The sequence below is a fragment of the Mustela putorius genome, unplaced genomic scaffold (genome assembly GCF_011764305.1).
Source record: "Mustela putorius furo isolate JIRA1106 unplaced genomic scaffold, ASM1176430v1.1 tig00537335_pilon_pilon_pilon, whole genome shotgun sequence".
Lineage (NCBI taxonomy): Eukaryota > Metazoa > Chordata > Mammalia > Carnivora > Mustelidae > Mustela > Mustela putorius.
In genome coordinates, this window is record NW_025422457.1 from 389,003 (window position 1) to 407,659 (window position 18,657).

General features: G+C 37.4%; 1 protein-coding gene across 5 annotated transcripts in view; it reads left to right on the forward strand.

Moving 5' to 3' along the window:
• CEP350 (centrosomal protein 350) overlaps window positions 1-18,657 on the forward strand; it is a 150,193-nt gene that overhangs the window by 74,839 nt on the left and 56,697 nt on the right. For all 5 annotated transcript variants that reach the window (XM_013064217.2, XM_045074331.1, XM_045074330.1 and 2 more), the window contains 5 exons: window positions 578-700; window positions 10,817-10,986; window positions 14,928-15,124; window positions 15,728-15,912; window positions 16,645-16,732. In XM_013064217.2, the coding sequence (XP_012919671.1) occupies window positions 578-700; window positions 10,817-10,986; window positions 14,928-15,124; window positions 15,728-15,912; window positions 16,645-16,732 (763 nt within the window). The remainder of the gene's footprint in view (window positions 1-577; window positions 701-10,816; window positions 10,987-14,927; window positions 15,125-15,727; window positions 15,913-16,644; window positions 16,733-18,657) is intronic.

The following is an 18,657-nucleotide window of genomic DNA, read 5'->3' on the forward strand; positions in this document are numbered from 1 at the left end:
GAATAGCCTGGGGGTATAGCGACATTAGAGAAAGGTTTCCTGGGGAAGGAAAGCTTATGGTGAGATCCAGTGGATGGAAAGGAGTCAGTGATGTAAAGCAGATAAAGATTGGCAGGTCAGTACATACAAATGTAGGAGGAGAAAATGAGGGAAGAATGTGACTCGAGCAGAGAACAAAGGGGAAAATGGTGGGAGATGATGCACAGCTCAGATGACGTAGGACATTGCAGACCTTGAGGATTTTGGAGTTTATTCTTGGAACAAAGAAGAGTCAATTTTTTAGGCAGCCTGGGTGATGTGATCATGTTTGTGTGTCTCTTTTTACATCACATTTTGACTGTCTCTAATTCATAGATTTTAAGTCCCTATTCACATTTACTGATCCTTGCGGTGATTTGTGTTTATTTCTCACAGAGCAAAAGATACTCTTTTTTATGAGTGAATGCCTTTCTTAAAAACTTTGTCATAGCTATTTCATAATTTCTATTCAAGATTTTATCTCAATGTTAAATGGCATTTAAAATCCTTCTCTTATGAGAGACTTTAAATGTTTAATCAGTTTTTATTTTCTTTGCAGGAAAAGTCAATCTGTTTCAGCCTCTCAGAGTAAAGAAGGGACCCTTGATTCAAAACATCAGAAGTATTCCCCTTCATACGATAGTTATTCTGAGTCTTCAAGATACAAGAATCATGATCGAAGGTGAAAACACTTTAATTTAGTAAAGTGTGGTGAATGGCTTAAACAGTGCTTTTTCTTTTTACTTCTTAATCTCATTTCTTTAAATGAAATAGTGTCTTTCCTTCAAAGTTCTGACATCCCTTATTTGATTAACTGATTTATAAAAGAATTGTTCTATGTAGTAATGTAACTACTATTCCTTGAGAGCCTGCCTTCTACAAGCACCATGTCAGTTTCTTTTCTTTCTTTCTTTTTTTTTTTTTAATTTATTTGACAGGGAGAGAGGGAACACAAGTAGAAAGAGAGGCAGGTGGTGGGCGGGGGTGGGAAGTAGGCTCGCTGCTGAGCAGAGAGCCCGATGCAGGGCTCATCCCAGAGATCATGACCTGAGCCGAAGGCAGAGGCTTAACACACTGAGCCACCCAGGTTCCCCTCTTTGTCCTGCATTTAATATTCACAGCAACCTTCTAAGACAGATACTGTCCTCATTTTATAGTAGGGAATAGGGGCTCATGCAGTTGCTAAGAAACTCGCCCAAGGTCACACAGATAGTAGCACACCAAGGAATTGAACCTTGGTTTATCTGGCTCCAAGTCCTATGTTTATTGTGCATTGCTTTGCTAACATCCATATTTCTTGACATTACTGTATGTACTAATTTTTATAATTATAAAAGAAGATTGAATACTTTGTCATTGGTTCTTGCATGGTATTAACATCTGTAGTTTTCAGTTATGGTTCTGTTCTTGGATTAGAAGATTTTCAAAGCTCCTTTTCCAGCATTCTTACGGTAGGATACCTACATTGTCAAAGTGAAACCTCATTTAAAAATTAAATCATGAGACTAAAAAACATTAGTGTGGGGCATTAAGTACCTACTATATCTCTGGAACTATGCGTCTTTCATTTAAACTTCCTGACATGCAGTTCATTGAGGCTGTCACCTGGGTCACTACAGGGATTCCTCATAGTTTTCCCAAACCATTCCCCAATCTCTTCACTAACCACATGGTAACTGGAGTGATTTTTCTAAAATTTGCAGCCAGCCAATTTGTTACTCACCTGTTTGAAGCCTTCATTATTCCTTTAGAGCCACTCAGTACAGCATGAATGTTCCTTTATTATTGAAGCTTTGGTCCATCTCTAGCCCTGTCTCTTGGCATTTCCTCTCTTACCCTATTCTACTAATTACAACTACTCTAATGTAATTCTCTAAAAAAAGAGCCATGCTCTCTCTCTCTCTTTTGTGCCATTACATATGATATACTTTCTTTTTTAAAAATTTAAATTCAATTAATTAACATAAAATGTACTATTTCAGATTTAGAGTTCAGTGATTCATCACGCATATAACACCCAGTGCTCATCACATCACATGCCCTCCTTCATGTCCGTCACCCAGTCACCCCGTCCGCCTGCCTCCCTCCCCTCCAGCAACCCTGGGTTTGTTTCCTATGATTAAGAGTATTTTAATGGTTTGTCACCTCTCTGATTTTATCTTGTTTTATTTTTCCCTCTCTTCCCCTCTGATCCTCTGTTTTGTTTCTTAAATTTCACTTGTGAGTGAGATCATATAATGATTGTTTTTCTCTGATTCACTTATTTCACTTAGCATAGTGCCCTCTAGTTCCATCCACATAATTGCAAATGGCAAGATTTCATTTTTTTTTTTTTTGATGGCTTATAGTGTTCCATTGTATGTATATACCACATTTTCTTTCTTTTTTTAAATTAACATGTAATGTATTGTTTCTTTCAGGGATACAGGTCTGTGAATCATCAGTCTTACACAGTTCACAGCACTCACCATAGCACATATCCTCCCTAGGGTCCCTCACCCAGCCACCCTATCCCTGCCACGCCCATCCCCTCCAGCAACCCTCAGTTTGTTTCCTGAGATTCCTAAAGAGTCTCATGGTTTGTCTTCCTCTCTGGTCCCATCTCATTTCTTTTTTCCCTCCCTTACTCCCACAACTCCCTGCCCTTCCTCTCAAATTCCTCATATCAGAGAGAGCATATGATAATTGCCTTTCTCTGATTGACTTATTTCTCTTCGCATAATACCCTCATGTTTCATCCATGTCTTTGTAAATGACAAGATTTTGTTTTTTCATGGCTGTGTAGTATTCCAGTGTATATATATTATACCACATCTTCTTTATCCATTCATCCGTCAGTGGACATCTGGATTCTTTCCATAGTTTGGCTATTGTGGACGTTGCTGCTATAAACATTGGGGTGGAGGTACCTACCCCTTTGGGTCTTTAGGGTACCTACCCCTATTGTGTCTTTAGGGTAAATAACCCAGTAGTGTGATTGCTGGGTCATAGGGTAGCCCTATTTTCAACTTTTTCAGGAACCTCCGTACTGTTTTCCAGAGTGGCTGCACAGCTTATGTTCCCACCAACAGTGTAAGATAAGAGGTTTAGGATTCCACTTTGACCACATTTTTGCCAACATCTGTCATTTCCTGACTTGTTGATTTTAGCCATTCTTAGTTGTGTGCGGTTGTATCTCAGTGTGGTTTTGGTTCATATTTCCCTGATGGTGAGCGATATTGAGCATTTTTTCATGTGTCTCTTGGCCATTTGTAAGTTGTCTTTGGAGAAATGTCTGTTTATGTCTTCTGCCCATTTCTTGATTGGATTATTTGTTCTATAGGTGTTGAGTTTGATAAGTTCTTTATAGATTTTGGATACTAGCCCTTTATCTGATAAAACACTTGCAGGTATCTTCTCCCATTCTGTTGTTTGTCTTTTGGTTTTGTTGACTGTTTCCTTTGCTGTAGAAAAGACTTTTTATTTTGGTGATATCCCAGTAGTTCATTTTTGCTTTTGTTTCCCTTGCCTTTGGAACCATGTCTAGCAAGAAGTTGCTATGGCTGAGAGGTTGTACAGAGGTTGCTACCTGTGTTCTCCTCTAGGATTTTGATATCTCACATTTATGTCTTTCATCCATTTTGAGTCTATTTATATGTATGGTGTAAGGAAATGGTCAAGTTTCATTCTTCTACATGTGGCTGTCCAGTTTTTCCAACACCATTTGTTGAAGAGGCTGTCCTTTTCTATTGGATATTCTTTCCTACTTTGTCTAAGATTAGTTGATCATAGAGTTGAGGGTCTATTTCTGGGTTCTCTATTCTGTTTCACTGATCTGTGTTTCTGTTTTTGTGCCAGTACCACATTGTCTTAATGATTACAGCTTTGATATAGAGCTTGAAGTCTGGCATTGTGATGCCACCAGCTTTGGCTTTCCTTTTCAACATTCCTTTGGCTATTCAGGGTCTTTTCTGCTTCCATACAAATTTTAGGATTATTTGTTCCAGCTCTGTGAAAAAAATTGATGGTATTTTGATAGGGATTGCATTGATTATATAGATTACTCTATGTAGCATAGACATTTTAAGGATATTTGTTCTTCCAATCCATGAGCGTAGAAAGTTTTTCCATTTCTTTGTGTCTTCCTCAATTTCTTTCATGAGTGTTCTGTAGTTTTCTGAGTAGAGATGCTTTGCCTCTTTGGTTAGATTTATTCTTAGGTATCTTGGTATTTGGTACAATTGTAAATGGGATCAACTCCTTAATTTCTCTTTCTTTTGTCTCATTGTTAGTGCATAGAAATGCAACTGATTTCTGTGCATAGATTTTATATCCTGCCACTTTGCTGAATTCATGTATGAGTTTTAGCAATTTTGGGGTGGAGTCTTGGATTTTCCACATAGAGTAACATGTCATGTGCAGAGAGTAAGGATTTGACTTCTTTGCCAATTTGGATGCTTTTTATTTCTTTTGTTGTCTGATTGCTGAGTCTAGGACTTCTAGCACTGTGTTGAACAACAGTGGTGATAGTGGACATCCCTGTCGTGTTCCTGACCTTAAGGGAAAAGCTCTCAGTTTTTCTGCCCTGAGAATAATATTTGTTGTGGGCTTTTCATAGATGGCTTTTATGATATTGAGTTATGTTCCCTCTATCCCGACACTGTGAAAAGTTTCAATCAAGAAGAAGTGCTATACTTTGTCAAATGCTTTTTCTGCATCTGTTGAGAGGATCATATGGTTCTTGTCCCCCCCCCTTTTTTTAAATTAATGTAGTGTATCATGTTAATTGATTTGTGGATGTTGAGCCACCTGTGCCACCCAGTAATAAATCCCACTTGGTTGTGGTGTGTAATCTTTTTAATGTACTCTTGGATCCTATTGGCTAGTATCTTGATGAGAATTTTGGCATCCTCGTTCGTCAGGGATTTTGGTCTGTAATTCTCCTTTTTGGTGGGGGTCTTTGTCTGGTTTTGGGATCAAGGTAATGCTGGCCACAAAGAAAGAGTTGGGAAGTTTTCCTTCCATTTCTATTGTTTGAATAGAAGAATAGGTATTAATTCTTCTTTAAATATTTGGTAGAGTTCCCCCGGGAAGCCATCAGGCCCTGGACTCTTGTTTATTGGGAGATTTTTGATTATTGCTTTGATTTCATTGCTGGTTATGGGTCTGTTGAGGTTTTTTCTTTCTTCTTGTTTCAGTTTTGATAGTTTATGTGTCTTTAGGCATGTAGCCATTTCTTCCAGATTGCCTAATTTGTTGGCATGTAATTGCTCATAGTATGTTCTTATTTCTTAATTGTTTGTTCTTAACTGTTCTTAATTGTTTGTGTTTCTTTGGTATTGGTTGTGATCTCTCCTCTTTCATTCATGATTTTATTTATTTGAGTCCTTTCTCTTTTCTTTTTTATAAGTCTAAGGTTTTTTCCAATTGTATTAATTCTTTCAGAGAACCAGGTCCTACTTTCATTGATCTGTTCTCCTGTTCTTTTGGTTTCTATTTCATTGGGTTTTGCTCTAATCTTTATTCTCTTTTCCTACTGGATTTAGGCTTTATTTGCTGTTCTTTCTCCAGCTCCATTAGGTGTAAGATTAGGTTGTATATTTGAGACTTTTCTTGTTTCTTGAGAAAGGCTTGTACTGCTATGTACTTCCCTCTTATGACCACCTTTGCTAAAAAAGTTCTTTAATTTCCTGGTTGACCCATTCATTCTTTTTTTTTTTTTTAACCCATTCATTCTTTAGTAGGATGCTCTTCAGCCTCCACGTGTTTGAGTTCTTTCCAAATTTCCTCTTGTGATTAAGTTCCAGTTTCAAAGCATTGTGGTCTGAAAATATGCAAGGAATGATCTCAGTCTTCTGGTACAGGTTGAGACCTGATTTGTGATCTAGTATGTGATCTTTTCTGGAGAATGTTCCATGTTTACTCAAGAAGAATGTATATTCTGTTGCTTTAGGATGGAATCCTTGGAATATTATCTGTGAAGTCCATCCGGTCCAGTGTGTCATTCAAAGCCCTTGTTTCCTTGTTGATCTTCTACTTAGATGATCTGTCCATTCCAGTGAGTGGAATGTTAAAGTCCCCTACTATTATTACCAATGTGTTTCTTTTTGTTACAAATTAGTTTATATAAGTGACTGCTCCTATGTTAGAGGCATAAATATTTACAATTGTTAGATTTTCTTATTGGATAGACCCTTTAATTATAATATAGTGTCCTTATTCATCTTTTATTGCAGTCTTCGGTTTAAAATCTAATTTGTCTGATATAAGGATTGCTACCCTAACTTTCTTTTGATGTCCATTAACATGATACATGGTTTTCCACCCCCCACTTTCAATCTGGAGGTGTCCTTGGGTCTAAAATGAGTCTCTCGTAGACACATACTGATGAGTCTTGCTTTTTCAGCCAATCTGATACCCTGTGTCTTTTGATTGGAGCATTTAGCCCCTTGACAGAGTAACTATTGAAAGATATGAATTTAGTGCCATTGTCTTACCTGTAAAATCACAGTTTCTGTATATTTTCTCTGTTCCTTTCTGTGCCTCCTAAACTTGAATGCCCTTTATCTTTCCCCAGATTAGAGACGGTCTGTGCTCTAGTTTGCTCTGGTATACCTTCTGCCCCACTCTCTTTCCTCTTCTTTGGGAATCCCAATTATTCTGATGCTGTTTTGCTTATCACTTATGTCTCAAATTCTCCCCTTGTGATTTTTTTTTTTTTAAGATTTTATTTATTTATTTGACAGACAGAGACCAGAAGTGGGCAGAAAGGCAGGCAGAGAGAGAGGAAGGGAAGCAGGCTCCCTGCCGAGCAGAGAACCTGACGTGGGGCTTGATCCCAGGACCCTGGGTTCATGTCCTGAGCCGAAAGCAGAGACCTTAACCCACTGAGCCACCCAGGCGCCCCTCCCCTCGTGATTTAATAGTTGTTTATCTCTCTTTTTCTCAGGTTCTTTATTCTCCATCATTTTATCTTGTATATTACTATTTCTCTCTTCTGTCCAATTCATCCTAGCAGTTAGAGCCTCCATTTTTTTAAAGAAGATTTTATTTATTCATTTGACAGATCACAAGTAGGCAGAGAGGCAGGCAGGGAAAGGAAGGGAAGCAGGCTCCCTGCTGAGCAGAGAGTCCGACGTGGGGCTCGATCCAAGGACCCTGGGATCACGACCTGAGCCGGAGGCAGAGGCTTTAACCCATGGAGCCACCCAGGTGCACCGAGCCTCCAGTTTTTATTGCATCTCATTAATAGTCTTTTCTGTTTCAACTTGATTAGATTTTGGTTCTTTTATTTCTCCAGGTAGGGCTTCTCTGTTGTTCTCTATGTTCTTTTCAAGCCCAGCTCATATCTTTATAATTGTTATTCTGAACTCCAGTTCCAACATCTTACTTACATCCGTATTGATTAGGTCCCTGGAATTCAGTTCTGCCTCTTGTTCTCTTTTTTGAGGTGAGTTTTTCTGTCTTATATTTCTTGCAGAAAGTGGTTGCTTTTCTGTTTGTGGACTTGTAGCTACTCTTTTCTTAGATCTCCAGTTGAGTTCGCAGGTATTGAGAATAATTTAATAGCTACCTATCTGAATTCCTGGGACCAGACAAAACTAAGGTCTCTTACTCCTTTGCCATCATGGACTCCTCCAAGAGATACCTTCTTTCTAGACCTTCCCCGCTCTATTTCATTTAATTTACTTTTACTCCCCTCCACGAGTCACTGTTACCCTTAGTCTGCTTTAGATATCCCTTCTGTATTCTCCCATAGCACTCCATATATAACTGTTAGAGCCTTTACCACCTTCTATCTCTTGTTACTTGTCAGTTATGGAGTACACTAGAAATTATTTGAGGTCTTCATTTTCATCACCCCAAAAAGAAGGCCCATACCCATTAGTCATTTCTTTTCTTTTTTTTTTTTTTTTTTTATTTTTTTTTTTTTAAAGATTTTATTTATTTATTTGACAGAGAGAAATCACAAGTAGATGGAGAGGCAGGCAGAGAGAGAGAGAGGGAAGCAGGCTCTCTGCTGAGCAGAGAGCCCGATGCGGGACTCGATCCCAGGACTCTGAGATCATGACCTGAGCCGAATTTCTTTTTTTTTAAGAATTTATTTATTTATTTGACAGAGAGAGATCACAAGTAGGCAGAGAGGCAGGCAGAGAGAGAGAGGAGGAAGCAGGCTCCCCGCCGAGCAGAGAGCCCAATGCGGGGGCTGGATCCCAGGACCCTGAGATCATGACCTGAGCCAAAGGCAGTGGTTTAACCCACTGAGCCACCCAGGTGTCCCCCCATTAGTCATTTCTTTTGCTCTCTCTTCTCCAGCTTCTGGCAACCACTAATCTACTTTGTATATTTGTTCTCTGTGAATTTGTCTCTTTTGAACATTTCATATAAATGGCATCATACAATGTGTGGTACTTTGTGACTAGTTCTTTGACTTAGTTTAATGTTTTTAAGGTTTATCTATCACACATTAGTATATTATTCCTTTATATGGCCAAGTAATATTCTCTTGTATGGATATCCCACATTTTATTTACCATCAGTTGTTAGACATTGGATTGCTTCTATTTTTTAACTATTATGAATAGTGCTGCTACCTACCTGTATATACAAGTTTTTGTGTGGACATAGGTTTTCATTTCCTTTTGGGTATTTTGGGATTGCTGGGTCGTAAAATACCTCTGTTTAACTTTTTGGAAAATTGCCATGCTTTTCCAAACAGCTGCTCCCCTTCACATTCCCACTAAAAATTTAAAAATTTTTTTTACATCCTCACCAACATTTGTTATTGTCTCTCTTTTTTACTATAGCCATCCTAGTGAGGATCATGCTATACTGCTATCCTCAGAACTTAGCAAAATACCTAACATGCAGTAGGTTGTTTATCTCACGATTACTGAGTGAATGATTGGCACATAACTGCTAAGTAGAGTAATTGAGATTAATCCCATATTCTTTTGACTCCAAAGCAGTCGCTCTCTCCTGCTTTATCTCTTTTACCTTATAGCTATATTATATGGTTTATACTTTCCAAACATTTACTAAACCAGACACATAATTGCACAGTATTCTGATAAATAACAATTATAGAAACATACCAAAAAAAAGAAAGAAAAAAAACAGTATAAATGCAGAGAGGTACCAAACCTTCCTTGGGAGTGGAAGAAGAAGTGTGTAAGCACTTTACAGAAATGATACTTGAACTAAGTCTTAAATTAGGGAGGCAGAACAGTCTTAAATAGGTCGGCAGGGAAGGAAAGGCATTTTAGAAGAGGATATAGCTATGGAGAGGATCTTTTTTTTTTTTTTTTAAATTTTATTTATTTATTTATTTGACAGACGGAGATCACAAGTAGGCAGAGGCAGGCAGAGAGAGAGAGAGGAGGAAGCAGGCTCCCCGCTGAGCAGAGAGCCGGATGCGGGACTCGATCCCAGGACCCCGAGATCATGGCCCGAGCTGAAGGCAGAGGCCCAACCCACTGAGCCACCCAGGCGCCCCTATGGAGAGGATCTTAAGACATGGCTTGTAATTGGCTCTCTCTCTTTCTGTGTATATTTAAATGAATGAATAAACTAAGGAAAGCAAAGGAGGAGGAAGGAAAACACCGATCTTATATACAACTAGTGAATCGTTGAATACTGTATCAAAAACTAATGATGTACTATATGTTGGCTAACTGAACACAATAAAAAAAAATAAAAGAAAACAAATTCACTAAGCATTTGAAAACTTGAGGCTAAAGTCAAGGGAAGGCAGAACTAGTTGATACAGATTTAAGGCTCAGTCTGAATGATAGTAGTTGAAATTACAGAGATGCATAAGATTGCCAAGGGACAGTATGTAGCATAAAAGAGAAAGGGACCAACAACAAAACTCTGGGAATCACCATCATTTTAAGGAAAGCCAGGAAAATTCAAAGGACAAGAAATAAACAGAAAAACTGGTTCGAGAGATAGAAAAGCTGGTGAGGGTAGAAACAAGGAGTGTAAGAAAGAGAAGTCTTTTTCTTAACATTTAATTTTGTTAAATTTCAAGCTTACAAAAATATTGCAAGAATAATACAGGTTCCTAAATATTTTTTATCCACATTATACTGATATTAACATTTTACTGCATTTGCTTTAGCTAGTGGTGCTTTTAAAGAAGGAGGTAGAAATCAAGACCATATAATATTGGGACGCCTGCGTGGCTCAGTGGGTTAAGCAGCTGCCTTCGGCTCAGGTCATGATCCCAGCGTCCTGGGATCGAGTCCCACATCGGGCTCCTTGCTCAGCAGGGAGCCTGCTTCTCCCTCTGCCTCTGCCTGCCATTCTGTCTGCCTGTGCTCGCTTTCTTCCTCTCTCTCTCTGATAAATAAATAAAAATCTTAAAAAAAAAAAAGACCATATAATATTGCAGAAAAATTATCCATTGGATTTGGGAATTCAAGTTTAGGTTGAGTTTGAAAGAAGGATTATAGTAGAGTAGTTGGAATTAAGCTGATTGTGATTAATTGTGATGTTGATGAAAAGTAAGGAAGTTGAAACAGCCAAATAGAGGCCCCTTTTCCTTGATTTTGATTTTAAAATGAAAGGAAAAGGGGGAAGTGTTAGTCTGAGATTAGTGCTTGCTTTTCATGACTAAGAGTGAAGCCATTGTCTTTTCTACAATAGTTTCTTCTCAGATCTCTGTCCACTTAGCATTTTATGTTTTATGTTACTTGTTTCATCATTTCATACCTTGATCATGAAGCACATTCCCCTTGCCGAATAAATTTACTTTGAATTTACGAACCTTATCACTCTTTTTTTGTTTGTTTGTTTCTATAATATCTATAAACAGAAGTAGTAGTGGTAGCAGCCGTCAAGAAAGCCCCTCAGTTCCATCTTCTAAGGAAAATGAGAGGAAACTTCATGGTGAAAAGATGGAGAGTTCTATTGATGAACAGGTTCAGACTGCTGTAGATGATTCTCTGCGAAGTGACAGTGTGCCGTCTCTTCCTGATGAGAAAGGTAATGTTTCTTGCATGTGTATGTACAGTTAACTTGTTTGGGGAGGCTTCCAGAGTCCTTTGAGATATTTGTGACTGAGCTAGTTAGACCATGGTAGTGTGTGTGTGTTTGTGTATCTGAATCTGATATTAAGTGTATCTAGGTGAAACTATTTCAAAGCTATAATGACTTCATAATGACAACTTCCACATAATGAGAGAAATAAAGGATACAGGAAAACAAATTATCTGTTAATTTTCTCGTACAGGATGAATTTAATCTCTGTAAAATTTTATCTTAATAATAGTGCTTGTAATTAAAATAGTGAAGACAAATTTATTGAAAGTGTCTTTGAGTCTCAGGATACTAACCATCTGTGACTTAATGTTGTTCTCAAGCTGTTTGCCATCGTGCCGGGCTCTAATAACTGCAGATTTATCGCTGTCAAGTGACTAATCTGAAATGTCATGAGCTATGATTTTTTGATATATTTCACTTCTTTAAACAATATGAAATTAAATTGCTTGAACTTCTACTTCTGACCATAGTGGAGGAACAGGACCAGATTTACCCTCCCTCCTAAAACAAATATCAGACAAAACATATGAAATAACTATTTTTAAGACATTGAACATCAGGCAGTGAATGCTATTGATTCATGAGAGATGAAAACGATAATCTGCGCTATGACTGCTCCAGCTTACTGCCTGAAGGCAGTCTCCGGGCTGCGTGCCATGGAGCCCAGTAGTCTTCCCTCGTGGAAGAAGTGAAGTTAGGGGTCTGGAGAGCTAAGGTAACTAAAGTCCACAGGACAACCAAGATCCAAAGAAATGACACCATTTTAAAAACCGGTATGTAGGAGAAAAGCCAACTTATCTTTTGTTTAGCAGTGACTTCTTAGAACACAACACTTAGAACTACAATCTCTGAAAGAGAAAAATTGATAAGCTATGCTTGTTTAAATTAAAAAACTGCTCTGTGAAAACTGTTAAGAGAATTGAAAAGAGGATCCAGAGACTGTTAGAAATATTTGTAAATCACATAAGGACTTATAGCCAGAATTATATAAAGGACCCTTAAGACTCAACAACAAGAAAATCAACAACCCTATTTAAAAATGTACATAAGATCTGAACAGACACTTCATTAAAGGAACTGTACAAATGGCTAGTAGATTTAGGAAAGGTGTTCAATATCATGTCTTAGGGAAATGAAGATTAAAATCACAATGAGATACTACAACATACCTGTTAGAATGGCTAAAATCCAAAAAGCTGACAACAAAGTGGTGGCGGTAAAGATGCAGAGCAATGAGAACTTGAATTCGTTGCTGATGAGAATGCAAAATGGTACACCTGCTTTGTAAGACATTTTCAGTGTCTTATAATAATCCATTAATCACATGCCTAGGCAAACGAATTGAAAACTTAGATCCTCACAAAAGCCTATACACTAATGTTCATAGCACCATTTTTCATTATTGCTAACAACTAGAAGCCACCAAATGTCTTACGAAGAGAATGGATAAGCAAACTGGTTCATCTGTACAGTAGAATACTAGATTAAAAGGAACAAGCTATTGATTCATGCAACATAACGAATGAATTTTAAGTGAATTTTACTAAGCAAAAGAAGCAAGGTGCAAAAGGCTACATAGCGTATGATTCCATTTATATGACATTCTGGAATAGGCAAAACTTTAGGGTAGGAAAATAGATTAATGGTTCTCAACTGTTAGGTAAAAGAGGAAGTTGTTAAACTACAAACGGGATGCACAGGAGGACTTTAAGTGTGAAGCAACTTATGTGAGAGATGTCCTGTATGGTTCTTTATTTACTGACAGATGCTGTGCATTTTTCAGAACCCTAGAGCTGTATATCACAAAGAGTAAATTTCAGCATGTGTAAACTAAACACACACACACATCAACCAGGATGTTGGAGATCCTAGAATAGAATGCAGTCTATGAGGAATCTAACTTTATTACAAATGTGTGGCATAACCACACTGAAGATGGTGGAAGAAAAAGGAGCCGACCTAAGTAATTTTGGAAAATGGCATTTTTGAGTGGAAATTGTAAACCTAAATATAAAGAGAGCAGAATATAAACACTGTATTCTTTTTATGTGTGTGTGATATTTTTATTTATTAAGTTCTTAAATCAGCCCTGGAAGTTTCTGATTTTATATTTGTGTTAGTAGAGGTAAACAAAAAATGTGAATTGGACTCTCATTTCCTCAGAAAGTTCCTGGATAAGATTCCTTCTTTATATTGTCAACTACTGTCTTCTATTGGCTTTCTTTAATTTTTTAAATCAATTTTATGGATTTATTACACTCATTTCAAACACATAGTAAAATGAGTTTGACAACTGTGTGATATACACCCACGTTATCACAGTCAGGCTCAAGATTTAGGATATATTACCCCCACATTTTCCCATGACCCTTTGCATTCAACTGCCCTCCCCAAGCATCCCCTGATGGGCTTTCTGTACTTGGACTTTCACTTTGCCTATTCAAAAATAATGTAAGTGGAATCATACAATATGTGTTTTTTGAGTCTGATTTCTTTTATTAAACACTGTATTCTAATTGGTAAATGAGCTTTTCACAGGGGTAAAGGTAAATAGTTCTTTCAATACATACGTAAGAACAGGTAAACAGTTCTTACGTATGCATTGGGGTTGAATAAATAAGTAAATTGATGTTGGACGGTAAGAGCCAGGTTTCTCGGTGGAGAAGGATATTAGATACACAAGAAAGGAAGACTGGAATGAACCCTGTGGTGCTGGATGGATACAGGAACTACTCTGTGTGTGTGTGTGTGTGTGTGTGTGTGTACATCGGTTAGTATACATGCATACATTATCTAGCTCTAGTCACTGACAGAGAAAAGAAACTGTGATGCTCTAGTAGTAACAAGTGTGACCCAGTGCCAGGGTGCCTGCGTGGCTCAGTTGGTTAAGTACCTGCCTTTGGCTCAGGCCATGATCCCAGGGTCCTAGGATCAAGGCCTGCATCAGGCTCCCTCCTTGGCTGAGAGCCTGCTTTTCCTTCTCCCTCTGCCCCTCCACACCTTGCTCGTGCTCTCTCTCTCACTCTGGTCTTTCTCTCTCAAATAAATAAATAAAATCTTAAAAAAAACCCCAAAAAACCCAGTATCCATAATTGTGGTTTATAAACACTCTAATGAAAGAAATTAGATGAGAGCTCTTTGGAGAAATGACTGATTCTAGGATTGGACAGGGAAAATACAAAATGAACCTGGAATGTCTTATAGTACTAGAAGGTAAGGCTGTCCAAATAAGAAAAGGACTGGAGGTGAGGAGTGCATATCAAAGGCACACAAGAGACATCATGTTTTAAATTACTATGGTATTGATGAATTCTAAAAAAATTTTAATATGCATTTCTTTGCTAATAATGTTAAACTTTTTTTTTTACTTTATTTTGACCATATTCTCTTTGTGATGCATTTGATCATGACTGTTTCTCATTTTTCTATAGGATTATTACTTTTCTAATTTGTTTGTTAGAGCTGTTTATATATAGTGTATTACACTTTTACCGTATATCTTATACTCATATTTTTAGGTACTTCAGTGAATTTTTATTGCTATGCCAATTAATTGTTAACCATCAATTCCCTGAATTTATTAGATTGTCCCATAATGAGATGGCAAGGGCTATTAATGAATACTTACTGAAAACCATTACAGGGGCGCCTGGGTGGCTCAGTGAGTTAGGCTGCTGCCTTCGGCTCAGGTCATGATCCCAGGGTCCTGAGATCGAGCCCCGCATCGGGCTCTGTGCTCAGCGGGGAGCCTGCTTCCTCCCCTCTCTCTGCCTGCCTCTCTGCCTACTTGTCATCTCTCTCTGTCAAATAAATAAATAAAAAATCTTTAAAAAAAAAAGAAAACCATTACAATGATAAAATCTACTTGTTCCAAATTCCTTTAGATTCTACTTCTATTGCAACTGAATATTCCCTGAAATTTGATGAATCTATGACAGAAGATGAAATAGAAGAAAAATCATTTCGATCTTTACTACCTTCTGAGAGTCATCGCAGGTTTAACATGGAAAAGAAGAGAGGCCATCATGATGACTCTGATGATGAAACCTCTCCAGAAAAGACAACACTGTCTTCTGCCAAGGTGCGCTTCAGTTTACCTGTGGAATTTACTTCATAAATAGCTGTGGATATGTTCTCTCAAAGATAGGACCATACATTTTGTACTTGAACTCAGGTGTCATCTACCAGAATGATTTTCCTAAGATTGCAATTTTATAGCTATACTAATTTTTGCTACAGAATCTGGCTTTGCTTTCCTTACAAAGAAGAACATAGACTTACTCCTTGGAGTAATTTAGAAGACCTTTGAGGATTAGAGCCAGTGTTATGTCTCTAGTGTTTCAATTGCTTCACTCTTATAACATTTTATTCCATTTTAAAAGTTTGTATCATCTTGCTAAATTGTTAGACTTTTGGACAACAGGGACAGTTCTTATCCAACTATATACCCCTGGGACAGTACCTGGCTTATGTAGTTGTTTGTTAAAACTTCATTGGCTGAATAAATTAGCTGATGAGTGTTACTCCCTCTCATGTGCCTTTTTTGAAGCGAGTTCTCTGACATGGTCAGCTCTTTTTATATACATAGCTTATTTTTTATAAGTACATGCCTCTTTTAACAATATCAATTTTAAGTTCCAAAGGCTTAGGTAATGATAAACTTGAAATAAAATCTCCACTTTAGGAGCTGAGCATGCCATTCTCAGGAGGACAAGATAGTTTTTCTAAATTTACTATGGAGATGGTTCGACAGTATATGAAAGAAGAGGAAATGAGGGCTGCTCACCAGTCTTCACTCTTGCGTCTCCGTGAGAAGGCCTTGAAGGAGAAAACTAAGGCCGAATTAGCCTGGCTAGAGCATCAGAAAAAGTAAGTTGTTTCAGTGAACATAGTTTTCGCTTTCCAATGTCTTCTTCTATCCAAGGAGATGCTTTGTCTTTAAAGCTGTTTTTGTTTCTTCATTTAATTTAATTTGACCATTCCCGTTTCTTTCTTTTTTTTTTTTTCACCAATCCAGTTTCTTTTTTTTTCTTTTTTATAATTTTTTATTTTTTATAAACATATATTTTTATCCCCAGGGGTACAGGTCTGTGAATCACCAGGTTTACACACTTCATAGCACTCACCAAAGCACATACCCTCCCCAGTGTCCATAATCCCACCCCCTTCTCCCAAACCCCCTCCCCCCAGCAACCCTCAGTTTGTTTTGTGAGATTAAGAGTCACTTATGGTTTGTCTCCCTCCCAACCAATCCAGTTTCTTAACCTAGAAATATGGCAGTCTTTGAATCCTGTTGCTGTTCAGACCTCCTTCTCATAACATTCTCTTTGCATTTCTCTTTTATCACCTGACTCTCATATTACTATTTATACTTAATTCCTTTACCATGTTGTAAATTTAAAAGCAGTTGTATCTTCAAAGGGCACAGCCTAGAGTTTGCATATATTTTATGTGCAAGAAAATATTTGATGGGGTAGGCTTTGCTGCATGTTTTCCATGTTTGAAAATGTTAAATTGTTTCAGACTTTTCAGTGGTAGAGAATTCTTGACATTATAATAGAAATTTAATCAACTCTTTGTCTCAATGTAAAATATTTGCAGACATCTACGAGACAAAGGAGAAGATGATAAAATGCCCCCACTTCGGAAGAAACAGCGTGGTTTGCTTTTAAGGTTGCAGCAAGAGAAGGTATGTTAGAAGAAAACAGTCTTTAAGAGAATTTTTCCTAAGGCAAGTTAGATGGTGGAATCTATTATTTTGTCTGACTCGTTTTCTTATTATCACCTTAAGTGTGGTTTATGTGATATTTGCCACTGTCTTTGCCTATACCACAGTAGTTACAGAGATTGCTTTCTTGGTAGTCTGCTATATTTCTAATTTGTGTCACTACTAACTTAATACAATGTAGAGTCAAACCTGCCTTCCTTTGTTAAATAGTGTGAAATGCACATTTAAAAAAGAAGTTACTTGTAAATGAGTCTCTTTGGATTAATTTTTTAGTCAGTATTTTTCCCAAATAGATTTTCAGGACATACTCATTACAAATTGATGAATATTTTGGCTGAGGGAACTCAAACATCTCAGGTTGGAATCTGGGAGAGGTAACATGGTTTAGTGGTTAAGAATTCAGGCTCCAGAATCAGATTGCCAGGGTTAAAATTCTAAATCTACCAATTATTATTTTCATAATCTTGGACAAGTTACCTGATTTCTCTGTGCCTCAGTTTCTCTCTAAACCGAGGATAATAATGATAACGTACTTTGTTGAATTTTTGGAAAGAATAGATTAGTTAATACATATAATAAATTTACAGGAGATTTTGGCACAGTGGTAAATGCTTTATGAATGTTAGCTATTATCTAATTCTAGCTTTGTCACTTACAGCTGTGTAATATAATGGTCAAGTTTCAGTAACTCTCTGAGACTTAATTTCCTCACCTGTAGGAGTAAGATAATACTTCATATGGTGGTTATGAGGATTAAAATGAGGTAACGTGTAAAATGTTTTCATAGTGCCTACTAAGTACTAGTTTTCTAGTACTTAGAAGTACTTAGTACTTCTAGATTCTAGTTTTCTTTTCCTTTATTGATCTCATGCAAACTACTGATCCCTATGTTGGATGATCTGTGGGAATATAATCATTTAAGTTATAGATTGGATTATTGCTCAACTAGTTTTGTTTTGTTTTGTTTTAATATATGTTCACCCCAAGGAAACATCACTGATTGTATGAACTTTAAAAATTTGGAATTTTGGGGGCACCTGGGTGTTTCAGTTGGTCAAACATCTGACTCTTGATTTTGGCTCAGTTCATGATCTCAGGGTTGTAAGATCCAGCCCCGCATCTGGCTCCTCTCAACGTGCAGTGCGGAGTTTGCTTGTGATTCTCTCCCTTGACCTCTGCCCTTCCCTCTCCTCTCTCACTCTCTCAAAATAATTTTTAAAAAATAAAATAGAAATTTGGAATTTTTTTAAAGAAGTTATATCTTTTTAATCCAGGAAATTTGGTTTCAAAATAACTTAAAAATTTCTTAGTTAAAATAGGTAACTTTTTACATTACAATAGCTTTCTGTTTGTAGAGTAGAATAAAAACTAGATTTACCAGTATTTTCTCTCATCCTGTGTGTTTTTATTTTCACTTCCTTATTTATTTATTTATTTAAAGAGAGAGTGAGCAAAGAGGGGCTGGTGGGGGGATGGGCGTGGACAGAGGAGGCAGAATCTTAAACCGGCTCTGTGTCAGTTGTGGAGCCCAATATGGGGCTTGATCTCATGACCCTGATATCATGACCTGGGCCAAAATTAAGAGTCTCGTGGTAACCTCACTGAGCCACCCAGGCACCCTATGTTTTCACTTTTCTTGATAGTGTGCCTTGAAGAACAAACCTTTGGATTTTGATGAATCTAATATTTTACTGCATGACTGCTGATAGCACATTTAGATTTTGTTATTTTGAAAGTTTACTTGTTTTACCTTCATTTTTGAAAGATTTTTTAAAAAGATTTTATTTATGTATTGGAGAGATCACAAGTAGGCAGAGAGGCAGGCAGAGAGAGAGGGGAAGCAGGCTCCCCGCTGAGCAGAAAGCCCTATACAGGGCTCGATCCCA